We start from the raw sequence: 12,560 nt of genomic DNA on the forward strand, positions 1-12,560 counted from the left end.
GTGCTGTTTGGAGTAGTGTGATAGTGCTTAGCTAAAGTAAGAGCTCCCAGAGGCCTTGTGTCTCAGCAAGGTAAAATATCCTCATGATTGGAAAGAGACCCTTTGACTTTTGTTCAACTCCATGACTGGATGAAGAATACATACATTCTCCTACCTCTGCATAGGTCTAGTTCTTCTGATCAGCAGGCTCTCCCTGCTTTCTTTGAAACTCATATCTACCTCTTGCACTGACACTACTCCTAAACACTGTGATCAAAGGAAAGCAAAATTATGGCTAGTTCTTGCATGGATATGTAGGCTTCTTACAATCTCCCTTCCTGTGAAGGCTTGTCTCATCCTGGAGGGGGTGTCTGTCTGTGTATGAACAATACAGACCTTAGGGCTGTTGCAGCATTGGCAGAGTGTCAGCTGTTCAACCTGTAGTAGTTGCTTATGTACGCACCTTCTTGTCTGCGCCTAAATTATAAATTGTGAAAAACCTGCCCACTGTCTAGCTCTGAGAGCAAATGGTTTGAGTTGCAGGTATTAATATCCTTGATTCTCACTAATCAATAGAAAGCAGAACAAGCACAGCATCAGCAGCAGAACCGTGAAAGGAAATGTCTATTGGATACTGTGCTGGTAGACACAAGAATAATGATTCTCCTTGAGAAAGCCACTGTATATTCTCCTTGAGAATGCTGAAGATAATTGTTTCCTTTTCCTTCCCTGCCCTGAATAGGGACATATCTTTCAAAAAGCCAGTTTAGGGGAATAGAATAACAGATCCTTTTTTAACCAGCAGAGCTAGATTGAGATACTTGATGTTCACTATAGACAGGGCAGGGGGCTATTAACCTGACATATTTTTTGGTATCTGAAGTGCTGAGTAGATGGGTCAGATTTTACTGTCCCCCTGGCTCCTAACTCATTTTATATTGAGATCAGCTTTATAGGATGCTTTTATTAAAGTACATATAATTCTGCTTGACCCCCTTCCCAGTTTTATGAACTTGGGGATCAACGATCCAAACTATTAAATAGATTGAATGCTGTCTACAACTGTAATGTTAATAGCTCCCATATTTTATTAAGCCCATTTGAAAATTTCATACAGGTGGCAGTATACCTAATTGATAAAATACATGTCCATCCCTATGAAGCATGAAATCAAGTGGTAGAGAGACTACCAGTAGTAGTAGGAACCTTTAAAAAGTGTTGCGATATTTTGAAGAATTAGAGAAAAAATATAAATTGCAGTTTTTACTTTGTACTTGGTCATTTGTACATTTCAATGACATATGAAATTGCAATGCTCAAGTGTGTTGTTTAATCAGATATTTCTAGTTAGAGGTACTCAACCTGCGGGCCAGATCTTACCTGCGGAGCTGTGTCATCTAGCCTGTAGGGCTCCCAGGGGTCCTAAAACTGGGCAGCAGGGGGAGTGGTAGCAATGCTGATTGCCACTCCCCCGCTGCCAAATTTCTGAACCCATGGAGAGCCCAGCAGAACAACTAGCAATAGCCCTACTAAGGCACGAGGAGGTGGGGCAGCATGAGGCAGGATCTGAGGCAGGATCCAGGTTCACAGAGCCTGATTTGGATGATACACACAGGGCCTGAACTGAGCAATTCAAGGTGGGATCCAGGCATGAGGGCCCAATCTGGGCAGTGGAAGTCCAAATCTGGGCATGTGAGGCCTGAACTGGATGCCATGAGGTGGGATTTAGGCTGATCCACATGGCACAAAGCCACAAAGTGTGTGGGGCCTGATCTGGGCAGCACAAGACTTGATCTGGGTACATGGGGCCCAGTTCCACATGTTGACTCCATGTAAGATCTGGCCCAACAGACTGGCTCCATGGCACTTATCTGGTCCATGAGGTCGAAAGTTGAAGCAACACTGCTCTAAGTGGTTAGAGTAAGTAAAGGAGGCAGGATTCCCTATTTATAGTATTGTCTCTTAAACGGGCTTGACTCACAAAATTTGAACCTGGTTTAGATTTCCCGGCTTGGTAGTTCAGCAGTATTCACACTGGGGTTTTGATAAAGCCTATCATGGGGTTACGGCCTAATTCATTTTTGTATTTAGGCCTCTAGGGTGTGTCTACATGTGCTTTTATGTGCGTCTAAACTTACAGTGCATTTGCCTAATGCACATTAAGATGATTTAGACGTACGTCTACACATGCACATGCTAAGGAACATTAACACGGTGTGAGGACCAACTTGGGACTAAAGTTAGTCCCCAGTCAGTCATCATACACAACATTAATGCACCTTTGCATGTCTACATGTGCTTTTGGAGGTATCAAATTTAGGCACAAATAGCCTAAAATAGCTATTTTTAAGGTGCATTTAAGGGCATGCATGTGCAGACCCCCACCCTTAATGCACCATAAAAATGGCTAATGTGCCTTAAATTGGCATGTGTAGACATGCCCCTAGATATCTTGCAGCTGGTGAAGGTAAAGGTGTTAACGACTATTTAGAGGATCCTTTAAAACTCTTTAGCTATCTCACAGAGCATTAATTTCTGTGTCTTTAGGTAAAATGCTGCAAGTTCAGAGAATTATTTTTTTTCTGATGGTAGGAGTGTAGCAGCATCCTTGGATATAGAGAGCATTACATATAACATAAAAAATATGAGGGAATGCTTGCATTGCAGTATTTGGAACTTCAGGGACTTGGGTTTGAGCTCTGGGTTTGCTGGGCTCTGCCCCATAAGTCCCTTCTTAGAGTAGTACATGAAGAATACAGGAAAAGAGGACAGGCATCTTCAGCCTATTTTATCTGGTGCTGCTGTGCAGGCATTAGGAAGAGGCAGGACATTATTCTTTCTTGTGTAATAAACATTCTCCAGAAACCCATCCAGCAGCCCTTTCCTTGCTTTCCAATAAAGAGGAGGTGACATTTTGTCCTCATTTTGCTGCTGCATTAGCCAGCACTGCTCTTTGAAGCCGTGGCACGGCTCCAAGTAGCGAATAAAACTAGGAATGAGTTATTTCATTTAATTTTCTACTTGAAATCAGAGACTGACAAATTTGATAAGATTTCCTTTTTTGGTAACACGCTGCATCTTTCTTCCCTTTGCTTTCCTCTCTTCCACTCAGCAATTTTTAGTTCTCTCCATATAAATCACTGTTCATTTTAAATGGACCACAGATACATGTCATGCTATGCTTGATTGCCTCCAAGCTGAGCAAAAATAAAAATGTAAATTGATCTCGTTTCAAATACCCTATATGGATTGAAGCACAGAGTAATGCTACATTTATGACAAACCAGATTTAGGTGGAACAAACAGAAGAAGGTTAACCAGGCTTAAAATCGTAGAAAGTCCACTTCCTGTATCTTGCTCATGCTTTCATATTGGATGCTGTCGTTCAGTTTTTTACTTCACAGGTAAACTGTCTGAAATGATACAGATGTTGAGTCAATCTGTTGTTCTAAAATGCTTGTGTTTCAGGTTTACTAAGTGGACAGCAAAATTTGTACATTAAAGACAAGGTCCCAAACTTAACTATTTAAGTTAATGGGAGACTTTTATTTTAATTTGCTTCAGTTAGCATTAGGCCATGCCTTTAACTGGCTAAAGAAGTGCACTGCTGTGTTTTTTCTCCAGTAGAAATAAGACGACCAACCTGTGGCTTTTTGGGATAAGCAACACTCGGTGGATTTCAGTCGACCAAGATTCCCATTATTTCTCTACCAAATAAAAATGTGCAGATAAGGAAAATGCAAGTCCTAGAACTTTTTTTTTTTTGGCTGCTCTGATACTTCGAGAAAGTGGGGTCTCTGGCAGTATGTATTGGACAGGGTTATAATGTGCAAGAAGAGGTGTGGCTGAGTCTGTGCCAGATGGGGAGAGACTGTTCTTGGCAGTCTTTTCTTTTGGGTTTTGTGGCTGCATCTACAAGAGATGCTGACTGCGCAGTAACATCGCATGGCAGAAAGTACTTGTATAAACAAGTACTGTATGACTACGCAGTAATGAATGTGCAGTCAGCAGCTCATGTAAACATGGCCTATTTGTACCACATCTTTAGAATTTTACTTCCTTTTATGTAAGGGGCCGGGGGGATAAATGGCCTAAAAGTGCATAACTCAAAGCCCAAATGAAAACAGGTTAGGACAGCGAGATACCCTATTTTATAATTTGGGGTTTGTGTCTTTTGGGCTGGGGACAGGCATTTAAATAGCCTGAGTTGATTCAATCTTTGCAGGTTAGTCTAACTGGGCTAGGCTAAATCAGTTTGTAACCCAGACAGACATCTCAGAAATTCAGGGCATGCCTGCAGTGGCTCAGGCTAGAAGCCAGGGGGTACTAGAGCAGCCCTCTGTTTACTTTCACAGGGCAGAGCTGAGGGGAGGGGGTAGTGGTTTGTAGCCAGGCCCTGGCAGGACCCTCTGATTATCACCTCCTGAGCTGCCCAGCAGGGAATGTTCATCACCCCTAACTCAGTGTTTATCAGCTCATTAAGAAAACAAAGCCTCTCTTCCCTTAACTAATGGAGCTCTTCTTAAACAGCTCTTCCAAGGAAGGACATTAAGCTACCTGTTGATTAGCTCCAGAAAGCCTGTCTGCCTCTGTCCTCTTCCACAGCATGGACCATAGCCAGCGTGTGGTCTGCTAGCTAATGCTGAAGTGTCTGCGTAAGGCAGAAGGAGGGGAGATTAATTCCTGCTTAGCAGGGAGAAGCCAGGCAAACACTCTGTGCCTGCAAGTCTGTGTGGAGCTGGAGCCAGGGAGCAGAGGGGAGGGGTCAACCCTGCAGTGGAGCAAAGAGCCCTGCCTAGCCCAGAGAGCATGCTGGGATGTTGGGGGTGTGTGGTTTATCTTAAACCAGCAATCAGGATTTTTGTTTTTATTTTTGTTTTTTTTTACAAATCGCAATCTGAATCCAAACCTGCAAAACATTCAAACTCTGCATAAACTAGCAATGACAAGTTTGACTTGAAATAGTGCCTGTCATTCTGCATTTTGTGTATGCAATTACCATAATGGCATGCATAAATTGGATATTTACTTGTGAAAATGACTAATTTGACATAAGGCAATAAAGTAATTGTGCATGGAAAGTAGGAGCATAACTGGGAAATGAGGCTCAGTGGTATGGAAAGAAAGTTGTCAGATGTGGAGGCTACATCAACAATAGCACCTTGTACACTCCTAACATAATGCTTCTCAACAATACAGTGTAAAGTGCTTTGCAAAGGGAGACAGCTTTACTCCACACATTTCTAATGGCAGGGAAAACTGAGGCATAGATAAGTGATTATTTGCCTGATGTCCCACAGAAACTGGTGTCACTCAGGATCCTGAGAACATCGTCATGATCAATCCACAGCATCACTGTGGCTGTACCATATATAGTAGTTCTTATATAAGTCAATGATAGGATTTTCAAAAATACTCTGTATTGGCTCCACTGCTTGCTTTTGACAAGCACAGTTTGTGTAACACTTCTCTTACTCTACTCTCTTTGAGGTGACAATAATAAAGGGCATAAATTTGACATCAAGTTATTACATGATATATTCTGGTTATTATATATTATATATTATATATAACCTGTTCAGCCTCCACAAGAGAAGGCTGAGGGGGGATCTAGTGTCCTGTTACAAACTAGTCAGAGGGGACCAGCAAGCATTGGGGGAGTCCCTGTTCCCCCGAGCACTACCAGGAGTGACTAGAAATAATGGTCACAAGCTGGCAGAGGGTAGATTCAGACTAGACATCAGGAGGCGCTACTTTACTGTCACGGTGGCTAGGATCTGGAACCAACTTCCAAGAGAAGTGGTGCTGGCTCCTACCCTGGGGGTCTTTAAGAGGAGGTTAGATGAACACCTTGCTGGGGTCGTTTGACTCCAGTACTTTTTCCTGCCATGGCAGGGGATTGGACTTGATGATCTGCTCAGGTCCCTTCCGACCCTACTAACTATGAAACTGATTAATGTTTGTTTAAGACCACTAGTAGATGGAGTAATTAGCTTAAATCTCTTTGTATCAGTAATTAGTATCAGAACAAAAGTATTTCCAAGGAACATTTTAGGAGTATTTGAATTCCTGTATTGTCTGCAGTGTGATTGAAACAGATGTCCTCAGCATTGCAAAAAGCTGGATGAAAGGCATAATTTATTGGAAAAAGATTCTGATAAAAGAGAATTTGCTCTCCACAACATTCTTATAAATGGGAAACTGATACTTGGTCAACATCTTCTTTCTGTACTAGTAACTGGATGACTCTTCCTGTCTTTCATTTGTATTTTGAGCTCTTTAGTTTTGTACTATAATGTATTTTCATATGCAAGTTTGGTTTGAGTATCTTATGCAACAGAAATGGTTATTCTTGAGCTAATCTCAAATCTTAACTCTTCCAAACAATGTCAATTGTTTGTCTAGACCTGCCTAACTAACTCCTTTTGAACTTGAAAAGCCAATCAGGAACTTGAGAGGTAGGGAATGACACATCTTCTAACCACCCACTATCCATAATATTTGTAAAGGGCTATCTTAGTTACTATGAATAACTTCATGGTCAGAGAATTAATTGAATCCAGATTGCCCCTTGTCTAATAGAATTGCAATTATTTGTTTTAATTTTAGTGGAACTAATTGATTTTAAAAAACATTCTCATTCAATAGCTGCAGGTCTTTCTGTCTTGGTCCTTTTTTATCTTATTCATTTCACCTTGCCGCTTTTTCTGAGCCAGTGACACCAGCCTCACCCCTTCCTTTCATTCATATTCCCCTCTGTCTTTGTGCCTTATTTTCTTCCACACACTTAGTTGTATTTGCCTCCTTGTCTCATTGAACCAGACTGCCATTCTCTCAGCTTTTGCTCTCTTGTTCCAAAAGGCCTATGAATAATAATAATTCATAGTGGAAAATATGTAACTGATTTAAGGTTTTGGTTTTGGTTCAGATTAAACTCGAAACACTTAGAGTATTCACTTAGGATATATTCCTTCCTCTGCATACAGGGGAGTGCCCTAACCACTGGGCTACATAAGGCATAAAGGGCTGCATGTGTCTATCTTTCCTACTGACAAGAGTTTCACATTAAATAGGCTACTTATTCTTTGAAACAGACACCAAGATTAAAAGGATGATTCTGTAGCTGGTTCCTTAGGGCACCTGGGAAACGGGATTCCTGGATTTCAGTCCTTGCTCTGGTTAAAATTTGATTAGGTACACAAAGCATAGCATTCCAACAGGAAGGACTTGAGAGTTTTCCACCCAAGAATACCCCATAGTTTAATGTGTAGCTCTACTCTTTTGTCCCCTTAGGCATAGGAGAGAATTGAACATAATCTCTTGCTTCCTGTTAAGTGTCGTAACATTTGGCTGTTGGATGAAAGGGGGGCAGTAGGTTGTTCTGGCAATATAGCCCTGAATCCTTCCTGTCCTGTGTCCAAGGAAAAGCACTTAGTATATTTGACCTGAATTTGCAAATAACTTTGGAGTGAATGGAGTGACTTTAATATTTGTAATATGTCCTGAACATTTTTTCTTACCTTCTCCCAGAAAGATACTGCTTGTACTAGCTGGGGGGAACATCTAGACATCCGACCATATTGGCCTTCATCCTGCAAAGAATTAAGTCTTAAGAATATGCACAAATGTGTATTTGGAGTAGTCATGTTACCTTCAGTAGTATTTGCAGGATCAGGGTTTTTCACTGTGAATTCCTCAGGTCCAAGCTATTGATCTAGATCTCCTTTCTTCCTCATCTCAGAGAATCCTGTCGAGATGACCAGAGTTACTCTGTGGGTGCGAACAGAAATGACATTTGTTGTGTGACTGGCCTCTTGATATTGCTCTAAAGCCATGCCCAAACAGAAGAGCATGGCTGCAGAGCTGTCCGATAATTAAACAAATTAACGCTCATTATATGAGGATTTAAATGAAGCAGCTTAATGAAGTTTTGTTTATTCTGGCTGTAGGACAGTGACCTGCAGCTTCTGTCTCTGGATGGGAGGGGGAGGAGGCTGGGGAGGAAGATAATTCTGAGCATGAGCAACTGGTGCCTCCTGAATCTGGGGGGGGCACCTGCAGAAGCCGCCGATGGTGGTGGCCCTGTTTGGGGGCACCAGCCCTGCAGACAACATCAGTGTTGGCTGTTGGGGGGATATTGGCCCTGTCAGGTGGGGTACGTGCACCCCCTACCTGTCACCTATGGTTCTAAGGTTTTCTCAGTCCTGCTGGAGTAGGGGGGTGGGTAGATTAGAAACCCCCACCACAAGATGAGGGGCTCCAGTCCAACCCCTCACTCCAGCAGGGCTAAGAAAGCCTCAGAAAGGTCCTCCCTCCCCTGCCTTCTCCTCCCTTCCATCCAGAAATAGCAGTGGACCTGGAAGTAGGGGGAGCCAGGGGAAGATGCAGCTTCTCTCCCTGGATCAGCTCCAAATTGGAACCAATCCTCCACCCTCCCAGTCCAACAGCTAACTTCTATGGGATTGGAAGAATTGGTTTTACTCCTGGTGATTTCTATGAATTGCCATGAGTTAGACCCAGCAGCTGCACTTCTGTCTGCACCCTATACTCACACTGGTATAACTGACGGGTTCAACCTACACCTGATTTATTCATCTTATACACAGCCAAGCACTTATTAGTTCTTAACAAATAAATAATTGTACTATTGAATTAAAAACTGCCTTTAAACAGATCGGTATGTTTTTGTTGCCCAAGATTACTTAACTGAAATATGTAAGAAACAAAAATGAAGGTTGAAAAAGAATCTTGAAGGTAAAAGATTTTATAACAGTTGCTAAACATGATAATTTATGAATATACATTTTGAAATTAATTTATAAGTCATAACAACAATAAAGACACTATACCGAATGCCTAGGACTGATTAAACTTACAGTGACAATCGCAACTACCCAGCAGCATTAGTATACCAAGAAAAATTAAGTCCTCAGAAAATCATCATTACACAGTCAAGTAGAGATAATGATCTACCACAGCCACTCAATTAAAAATAAAAGTTTGGATAAGCTTCAGAAAAGTCCTCACACTTAGAAACATGCCTGCATCCTTTCCGAGAAGCCCTATCAAATAAATAGCATTTTCAGCATACTTAGAGCACCATGAAATATAAATAATTTTGAAACAATTTGTGTTTTTAAACTTAATAGTATCCTTTTAATAGCAGTGATATTAAGAGTCAATCCACTGAATTTTATATTCTGGAATTTCTCCTGGATTTGCAGCATAGCATGAATATAATAAATTAATTTAAGATTCTTTATATATGGGAAAGAGGCATAGAGCTATCAGAATTTCCAATGATCTAAATTTCAATTAAAGCACTGAGTTCAACAATAACATAGTAATTACCCATTAGAACTAATTAAAATACTCATCACTACATGTGGATATTACCTTATGTAACAAATCTTCTCAACATCAATGTAGTCTAGAGCCACCTTCTCAAAACAGTTTAAAACAGGGCCTGTGCAGAAACTTAGCAGTTCTGAATTGATACACACTTGTATTGTAATTATAGTTTGTATATGGATTAGCCAAGTCTCTCTCTCTCTCTCTCTCTCCCTCCCCATCCCCCCCCACCGCCATCTTTCTCCATCTCTTTCTCTCTCTGTTTTTGTTGGCTTGTCATTCTAAGACCTTTTGATTGTTTCAGCGAAAAGGAATTTTGCACACACCCTGTTGAGAATGTGAGGAAACTCCTAACCAGCACGTTTGGTTTCTATTACCTACATGCAAATGGAAGATGCTATTATTGCCTCGAGGTTTAAGTTAGCAAGAAAATTTAAATGAATTAGTCACTATTACTTAATTTCTAAGAGCCAAATTCTGTCCTGTTGAAGGCAAAACACCCATTCATTGATTTAAATCACAGTGAATTTGGCTCCAAATCTTTACTCGTTTGGAATTATTTAAAGTGCCAAAAAGCTTTCACCTCTTCACAAATCTTTATGAACTTTCTGAAGCAAGATTAAAAGAAATAAAAAGCCAAACCACACCTAGTGATTAAGTTTATATTTGTAGGAAAATAGCAATTGGAAATACAACTCTCAGATTACTTCCATAGGTTGTTTTGTCCTTAGAACAGGTAATGGTGACTGTTATACTGCACCTAAAATAATACCACACTGTAACATTATGCTTTTCTATAAGGTATATATGTTTTTTGGTTAGATGCTTGATTTAAATAAAAAACAAACCTCCTTTTCCTTGACCCTCAGTTGTAGGCAGTTCTGCAGTTTCTGTGCTTTAAGTTCCTGTAGTTGGTTTGATGGTAGAGGAAATGTTGACTGAACTAAAAAAGTTCAGTTTTGTTTAGTTCTTGATTTAGTCTGCGCTGCTATTTGGAGGTAATTAATCAATAATGAAAGAAACTTAGCAAACCTATGCTTTAATTATAATTTCCTTGTACATTGTGAAGTAGAGCAAGGATGGTAATGACAATGAGGGTTTCATCTCACACACAGCAGATGCATAGAAGCACATTTGACAAGCACAAGGCAAACTGATGGTCTGTTAGCAAAAACACTGCAATGAAGTAGCCAGGTTTCTCTTTCTGACCAGCTGGAATAAGTCAAAGAAGAGAGGGCATTTGTATGCTGATTATCACACTTAAGTCCATAACTTTTAGGAAACTCCTATGTTCTATCCTAATCAGCTCCTTTTTTACCTTGAGCTCTTGTGAGTAAGGCAGCAGGCATGAATAAGTGTTTTAGGCTCTTTGTAGAGGCGTCTTCCTAGTACCTGCTCTCTGATATAGTCCTTGTTTACATGATACTAGCACTGTATCAGGGGTATACGTTGGAGCCGTGTTGGTCTAAGGACATAGGCAGACAAGGTTCTTTAGGTAAATCCAATATCTTTTATTAGACCAACTAGCACTTTATTGCATTTTCATTGCATCCTATTGTGAATAGTTTTAATATGCTCAAGACACACTAGTAAAATGTATTGTTCTTGATTTTTAAGTAACTAATGAAAACCATAGTGGTTATAAGGCAGAGCAAAGTACGCATTTTCCGTAAGCCATGTAAAGTTTTTTATTTATTATTTTATGTATGTTTTGTAATGCATTCCATGTTTATGTGTCTGACATAGCTAGTATTTGTTTGTTTGATTCTTTGTATTAATTTTTCTTTGCATTTTTTTCAAGCATGATTTCTCATCTTTTATTTTGTTTCTTTTAGGTTTTGTTTTGTTTCATAAGATCCCACTGGATGGGTAAATGAAATAAGGAAAAATGAGAGAGGGGCTGTTAAGCTTGTTTGTTGAAGCTCTTTGCTGCACTCTAGGGCATGGACGTTGTTCTTATCCTGTGAATTGCCACATCCCTTGGACCTCTCTTTTAGCCATTGGTTGTGTTTGGAGGACTCTAGAAGTACACACAGATCATTAGCTGGTTTGGAGCCATCAGGGCAAGGTCAGCCCTCAGGCAGCTATAGAACTCAAGAAAGCACAGAAATAACCTGTCATATTCTTTTTTATTATCTTGTTTTTACTGTGGCTTCAAAATGACATTTAAATGAAATTCAATTACATTGTTTCCTTTGTCAAAAAAACCTTTCTGTTTCAACTTAACTGGAAAGATGTTGGTTTTTATAGGTATCTAATAAAGGTGAACTGCAAACATTTTGTATTTAAGAAGTAATCAAATGTTTAAGACTCAGATTCTGAGAACACTTAGCGACTTTGAGTGTTAATTCAATAGAGCACTTGAACAGGTGTGTAAGGTTCCCTTTGTTTGCGTTGCTGCTAACTTTAAGCAAATGCTTAAGTCCTTTGGTGGGGATCCTTTGTTGATCCATAGCCAAAATCACATAAACAATCCCCACCTCCCAAATTAATAGTCTAGATTTCACAAACCAAACACATACATATGTACATAACTCTTACTGGTAGGAGCAATGAGACTTCTTGGGCGAGTTAAAGCTAAGTACATGGATAAGTATTTGTATTGGTCTACATTCAAAATGTAACACTTTTGAAAACCCTTTCCACGTTCATTGCTTGCCACATCCTGAGTTCAGCACTTAAACTTTTCTGTTTAGAAGGTGCCACCGGGATAAAAAAGAAGAAAAAAATGTCAAGGCAAGTATTTTTTTTAATTAAAAAATAAATAATTCAAGAGACTAGCAGACAAAGAAGCTGAAATGAACCTTTGTGAAAAGAAATATGTTTTCCTTGCCATACACTAACTCTGTGGGTTTTGAATGAATGAGTGGTCTGATTTCAGTTTCTCCTGGTCTATTAGGGACAGACATTACACATAAACGGGTTAAACTGATCAGGAATTGGTTTAAACCTGTAACAGAACAGACATCCAGTGCAAATAAACCAATTTGAAAATGGTTGAAACCAGTTTGAGATAAACCTGGTTGAATGTAGTATCAGACTTAACTGATATGGGTCTAACTGGTTTATGCAATGTCTGCCCCAGACCCCTTGCTGGTTTAAGATAAACCAGACTCCCCCAGCATCCTGGCATGCTCTCTGGGCTGGGCAGGGCTCTCTGCTCCACAACAGAGCTGGCCCCTCCCCTCTGCTCCCTGGCTGGAGCTCCAGCAGAGACTTGCAGGCACATC

The 12,560-nt window shown here is 40.3% G+C and overlaps 1 protein-coding gene across 1 annotated transcript in view; it reads left to right on the forward strand.

Annotated features, from left to right (window-relative positions):
- The window catches only part of LOC102372380 (BDNF/NT-3 growth factors receptor), a 128,908-nt gene extending 116,563 nt beyond the window's left edge, over nucleotides 1-12,345 (forward strand). The window contains exon 12 of the mRNA XM_006022305.2: nucleotides 11,166-12,345. Coding sequence (XP_006022367.1) covers nucleotides 11,166-11,203 — 38 coding nt within the window. The 3' untranslated portion in view covers nucleotides 11,204-12,345. The remainder of the gene's footprint in view (nucleotides 1-11,165) is intronic.
- The last annotated feature ends 215 nt before the right edge of the window (nucleotides 12,346-12,560 follow it).

This window comes from Alligator sinensis, unplaced genomic scaffold, assembly GCF_000455745.1.
Source record: "Alligator sinensis unplaced genomic scaffold, ASM45574v1 scaffold226_1, whole genome shotgun sequence".
In the NCBI taxonomy this organism is placed as follows: domain Eukaryota; kingdom Metazoa; phylum Chordata; order Crocodylia; family Alligatoridae; genus Alligator; species Alligator sinensis.